At 46.3% G+C, this 6596-nt stretch overlaps 1 protein-coding gene across 1 annotated transcript; it reads left to right on the top strand.

The window, feature by feature from the left end:
• Window positions 1-1467: 1467 nt before the first annotated feature.
• On the top strand, window positions 1468-3375 carry LOC308296724 (phosphatidylinositol-glycan biosynthesis class W protein-like; the record flags this gene model as incomplete). The annotated part of the gene is made up of 1 exon (XM_080740052.1): window positions 1468-3375. One exon carries the CDS (start codon window positions 1468-1470, stop codon window positions 3373-3375), a length of 1908 nt encoding a protein of 635 aa, XP_080596178.1.
• Between the last annotated feature and the right edge of the window lie 3221 nt (window positions 3376-6596).

Here is a 6596-nt window from a genome sequence, read left to right as displayed (position 1 = left end):
TGTTCCCGTCAGGTAAACCCTCTATAACGGTATGCATTCTTTTGGTTGGCAGGTCAGACTTCACCACAATGTCTCTGATATTAGGTGCTCTTCTATAGACTAGACGGGGGGGGAATCTGAAATGATTTATCTAACGTTGGATCAGAACTCAGTAGATGCCAAAGTTTTTTTTTAATAGTTAAAAATAAATAACTAATAATACCTAGAGGTGAGTATTGTGTAACACACAACATCAGTTGTAAGGAAGTAGTTTTATTTGTCTTTGTTTGTAAGAACTCATCTTGGGTCTTATGGCAAACTTTCTTAGCCGCTTGTCCTGCATGTTCCCTCTTGCTGTAAACATAGTTTTTAATGTCTCTGTTCCTGAAATGACTTCTCTGTACTGCAGATCCTCCGAATTCTATAAAACTGGCTGATAGGTACACTGTTTTTTAAAGGAGTGGGTCATCTCTCTATAACGACTTTCTATAACATTGTTAGGTATTTTGTTGTGGTTTATATAATCTTTTTATCAATTCATATTGATGACCAACTGACCACCTGACCCTAAGGCACAGCTCATGACTGTGCCATGCTTTAATGTCATGTACCGTACCCACAAGGTCTCTGTCTGGTAGAAATGAGGCCTTATCAACTGCCATGGAGCCTGTACCTAAAACAATGACAATTGTTTTGGTTTATAAGGTTCAGCCTGGGACATCTTGGTGTCATCCAGACACCAGCAAGGACATCTCTTCCCCCAGTAACCTACTGCATATGGACTCTTTGTCTTGTCATTTGTGGACAAGAAACATCCTATGAACTGTAGAAACGTCATCCATTGACTGACCAAATGATCATACTCATGTCAAAACATCATTTGTCAGAGAGAGCACGAACCATTGAACCATTATTTCTGTACTGTACCTGTCTTGAATTCTCTCTCTCCATAGTAAACATTCCATTCTCACTCTGAATCACTCTCCTGTCTTATTTCTTTGTGATGGATTATTGTATCTCATAGGGGAATAAGAAGGTGTTGTTGCTTACAAATAATATATTTATCAAACATGGTTTTCTATACAAATCTGTCTGGAATGTTCCATTCTCTCTTGTGATTTGTACTTACTTAGTGCTGGTCATATCGTACATTTCAGACTTTGTGGGAGCCAATCAAAGTCGGGGTCCCCTTGACTTTACTATACAGGCAAAAACAAAACAAAATAAATCTTTAAGTAGCATGTGAGGGGTCAAAATAGGGCTTTTTCATAATTATGAATCCATTGCAAGCCATTTTGTTTTGCACAAAACTATGGTTTAGTGATGAGTCATCACTTTTCACAGTTTTGTGGGGGCAGTTTTTAGCCCAAGGAATGCTTTTCAATGACGTCAAACGGCCTCATATATCCATCAGAACGATGACTCTGGCTTCAGAATAATCCTGCTGCCGTATGAACAGTTAAGGTTTGTGGTTTGTTAAGGTTTGTCATGTCGCAGCAGAACCTGAAGGTGGCGTTCGTGAGCAACCTGAACGGCACCAGCGTCGGCGAGGTGGCGCTGGTCACGTCCGTGTCCCCGCTCAGCCTGCTGCTGAGAGGCCTGCTGCTCCTTCTGATTGGTCCGTGCAAAGCGTCTCCGTCCCCGTGGTTCTGTCACTTCCTCCTAGACTTCTGTTCAACCGTCCTGCCGGTCATACTGTCGTACACCGTGCTCAGTGACGCTCTCCTCCCGACCACTGCCTTCCTGGTGATAGTTTTGGCGTCGCTGTCCTTCTACATCTACCACAGCAGCAGCAGCAGCAGCAGTGGTATCGGTCGCCGTCCTGCCACCGTCGGACACTCCCGGAAGACCGCGTCGAGCTTCCTCCACAGCCGCGCTCAGAGCCGCAACCACGTTCCCTTTGTGAGCTCCTTCCGAGCGCTGGTGAGCGTCAAGACGGCCGTCAGCATCCTGGCCGTGGATTTCCACGTGTTTCCTAGGAGGTTCGCCAAGACGGAGAGCTACGGGACGGGCCTGATGGACGTGGGCGTGGGAGCGTACGTCCTGGCCAATGCCTTGGTTTGTCCCGAGGTGCGGCGGAGACGGAGGGATCCGCGAGGATCCCAGAGAGATCCGCCGCCGCTCAGGAAGCAGCTGCTGTCCGTCTGGCCGCTGGTCGCCCTGGGGTTGGGACGGCTGGCGAGCGTCAAGACGTCCGGCTACCACGAGCACGTGACGGAGTTCGGCCTCCACTGGAACTTCTTCTTCACTCTGGCAGCGGTCAGAGTCCTGGCCTCGGCGCTCTTCACAGTGTTCCCGGTCGATAAGTCGTGGCTGGTCGCCGTTTTGTTGTGCGTCTCTTATCAGTTCGCTCTGGAGACGACGTCTCTGAAGTCTTTTATTATCGATGATGGCGGCGGCTGTGGCGAGCGCGGCACGCGGGGCTTTCTTCATGCCAACAGGGAAGGCGTGTTCTCCGTGGCCGGGTACCTCGGCGTGTACATGGCGGGAGTCCAGGTCGGGCTGTACGTTGCACAGCCGAGGACGCGAGTGAAGGAGTGGCTCGGCGTAGCGGCTTCCCTCCTGTCGGTGAGCGGCGCGCTGTACGCTGCGCTCTACGCCTGTCAGGCCGGGGTGGAGCCGGCGTCCCGGCGGATGGCCAACGCTCCGTTCTGCGTCTGGATGGTCGCCCAGTGCCTCTTCTCCATGGCCTGCCTGGGCCTGGCCGACATCCTGCTGCTCTTCCTGCAGAGCCTGTCGGCTCGCTGCTGCTGCGTGTCGTCCTCCTGGAGGACGCTCCACAAAGACCAGACCAGGAGAGGCAACATGGTGGTTGAAGGACCGGGTCTTCAGACCAGAAGAAGCCACGTTCTGGAAGGACCATGCCCTCTTCAGACCTGGAGAAGCAAGGAGATAGAAGGACCCTGTCTTCAGGTCAGTAGAAGCAGTGAGATAGAAGAACCATGTCCTCTTCAGACCAGAAGAAGTGAGGAGGAGATAGAAGAACCATGTCCTCTTCAGACCAATAGAAGCAACGAGATAGAAGAACCATGTCCTCTTCAGACCAGAAGAAGTGAGGAGGAGATAGAAGAACCATGTCCTCTTCAGACCAATAGAAGCAACGAGATAGAAGGACCATGTCCTCTTCAGACCAGAAGAAGTGAGGAGGAGATAGAAGAACTGTGTCTCCTCCAGGAGGAGGAGGTGGAAGCACCGTGTCTCCTCCAGGCCATCAACAGGAACCAGCTGCTGTTCTTCCTGCTGGCCAACGTGACAACAGGTCTGGTCAACGTGACGGTGGACACCCTCAGCAGCGGTCCCTGCCTCTCAGTGAGTCTGCTGGGGGTCCACATGCTCCTCAACTGCTGTGTGATGCAAGCCTTGCATAACTGTGGGATTACAGTCAAGTTCTGGTGAAATGTGCCTTTTTTTGCTCTTAAAAAGGGGAGGGAAATACATTACTCAACTAATAATAGGGGTAATAATAATAATAATAATAATAATAATCTTTATTTTCATGGCGTTTTAGCCAATACAGCGTATTCATATTTAAATCGATTTTAAGTCTGTAAACTAGTTACCATATGTCATGAACCCCCTTCCGACAATGTTTTGTGCCAGGGACCCCCAGAAGAGTGTTAAAAGAAAGACAACATTTTCTTTCACATCAGGACGTTGTAATGGTCATCAGAGCAATAATTTAATAACATTTCCAAGACTCCATTTCCAAGAATCCGCCTCAATCAGAGTTAACAGTTTGAATGTCATTTGCAGACCAATGTAGGCGACTTCGTTTAAGTAGCTATTTTGTTTTCAAAGATTTTATTTTAGAAAACCCTCTTCTGCCTAAGGTTGTTGGAATGTTCCGACTAGCGTCGGGAGGTTAGTTACTCGTCGCGGTTACTGAGGTGAAGTTTAGGGTTAGAGTTGGGGTTAGTTTTAGTGTCGGAATACCCGTCGGCACACTGATGCGGATCCAGGTTGCTTCCCCACTGCCATAAACCATAGATCATCTCTACACCATGGTACCTTCAGAATGGTGGAGCCAGTACCTTCTCACCATCAGAATGGTGGAGCCTGTACCTTCTCACCATCAGAATGGTGGAGCCAGGACCTTCTCACCTACAGAATGGTGGAGCCAGGATCTTCTCACCATCAGAATGGTGGAGCCAGGACCTTCTCACCTTCAGAATGGTGGAGCCTGTACCTTCTCACCATCAGAATGGTGGAGCCAGGACCTTCTCACCATCAGAATGGTGGAGCCAGGACCTTCTCACCTTCAGAATGAGAGGCATGTGGTTACCTGGTGTTTTTGTTTTTGTGATGCCTCTCAGCCGTTATAAAATACCAGGTAACCACATGCCTCTCGGCTGTTATAAAACACCAGGTAACCACATGCCTCTCAACTGTTATAAAACACCAGGTAACCACTGTCAAAGAGAATATCGAGTCCAATCCAAGATGACGAGTAGATGATGTTTATTTAGAGACAATAGCAACAAGTCCATTTAAACAGCATATGCAACTCATGTCTAAAAACCTTCTCTGCCCTCAGCTTTCTGCTTCGGTACAGACCCTTCTCCCAGCAGTCGCCTGGGTAATCGTACTGTCTCTCTACATACAGTCAGCTATATAGATGGATAGGCCAGGCCAGCCTGTTTTATCACAGACAGCCTGTTGCAGCTGCTAGTCCTAATAGCCTACCTAAACAAGGCACAGGTTACAACACTATGCTATATCAAGAATAGGTTAACAGCTGCAGGAGATCCACTTATGGATCGTGCCACGGGAAAGAGTGACACCTAATAGTCACACAGTATGACAGTATGGCAGTCATAGATCAAATAACATTTTTGTTCATTACAATGTTTTACTAAATACTTCATAATTTCCATGACACCACATGCCTCTCAGCTGTTATAAAATACCAGGTAACCACATGCCTCTCAGCCGTTATAAAACACCAGGTAACCAGCTGCCTCTTTTGGCGTGTTGCTTCATTAACCACTGAACAGCCCGATCTACAGGCTCACTATGTGTCCATTGTAACACATTGTCATCTGTAGATCAGTGATCTGCTATTTCCAAAAAGATTTTTCAAACATTCCATACATTTGAGAACTTTTTGCATAAAGAGGACCTTCTACTTTTTCAACTCTAAGTACATTTTGATACCAATCATTTTGAACTACAGATACCAGTGTAGCAATTCATCTTGCCACTGACATACACTTAACAGACTCTGGTATGTTTGCAGTGTTCTCCCCCATCATTTTTAACAGAATCAAGTGCCTTTGGCCTAACTCTACCCTCTCTCAAGAGCAGTATGACAACCAGTACAAATTAGAAATCAAATACTCAAGAATTTCACTTGGGAACCAAGCTAACCGCTCCTAAATCTGGCTTTGCCTGTCTGTCTGTCTGTCTGTCTGTCTGTCTGTCTGTATGTATGTATGTATGTCTGTCCCACACTTGGCTCATTGGCCAAGCTTTATGGTGACGCTTAACGAAATTAACTCATAAATAGCACTGCTCACTTCACACTGGTTGTTTTTTTCAGATTTAATTATAAAAATTAACTATGTGTAAATTATTCACATTTGAAAGAATGTTCGCTTATGTTGATCAAATGATAATGAAGAAAAAAAACGAATTTGTGTTTTCAGATATTTAACCACTTGAACCGTCAATACTTAATAAACTTCACCTTTCACTCTATACTTAATCTGCTCTTTTTCCCCTCTACACGAAAGCTCTTTGCCAAAAATAGCAGATCTACAAGCTCACAACGCCTCGGCGTTGTGAGCTTGTAGATCTGCTATTTTTGGCTTAAGTTCTCAGAATATGGACACTAGGGTTCAAGTGGTTAATATAAAAGAGGAGAAAAAAACGTTCTATCACTCAAGGATTTGGAGGACCCCCCTACTGATGAAGCCCTGCTTCATCAGTAGTGAAAACAGCAGATCTACAAGCACACAACGCCTCGCACCACAAGGCGTTGTGTGCTTGTAGATCACCCTAACCCTAACCTTAACCTTCACAGGCACCCTTACTTGTCAAACGGCTTCTGCTCTGCACCAGAGCAGAGAGAGGAGAGCCTAGGATCTTCTCGTCTGTTTGACGAGTCAAAACAGCGGTTTGGTTGGTCTCAGGATGTTGTGTAAATACAATCCAATAAAGAAATAATAACTTTGAAGCGAAAGAAATAACCTCACTCGCCTGAGGACAATCCACCATGTTAGTTAGATGGCCCACGAATTCCAGCAACAGGGGCAGCTATGAAAAAAATCGACTAAAGCAGGTACGAAGGGGTATGATAAAAGGCAGATTTAACACTATATGTGTCTTGGTCTGAACGACTCCTTTAAGGGGAGACCTTCACATATCAAAGTCCGAGAAGAACAACTGTCCTACTTCACCACTATGTGGCTCAGCGTGAACCCCGGGTAGAGCGCCTCGGTGAAGGTGCCGTTGAAGGTGTGCAGGTGGGTCCTGGTCTTGGAGGACACCTTGTAGAAGGTGATGCAAAACTAATATGTCCAAAACTGTTATGAGGTTTAAAGTGTGTGAAATCTCAACTCATGGAAGGCAGGAATGTATTAACCTAAGGATGTCTAAGAACTTTATTAGTCTAAACA

This window comes from Nannobrachium achirus (genome assembly GCF_963921795.1).
Source record: "Nannobrachium achirus genome assembly, chromosome: 13".
Classification (NCBI taxonomy): Eukaryota; Metazoa; Chordata; class Actinopteri; order Myctophiformes; family Myctophidae; genus Nannobrachium; species Nannobrachium achirus.
Note: the sequence above shows the minus strand (reverse complement) of the source record. Positions and strands in the feature narration are given on the sequence as shown.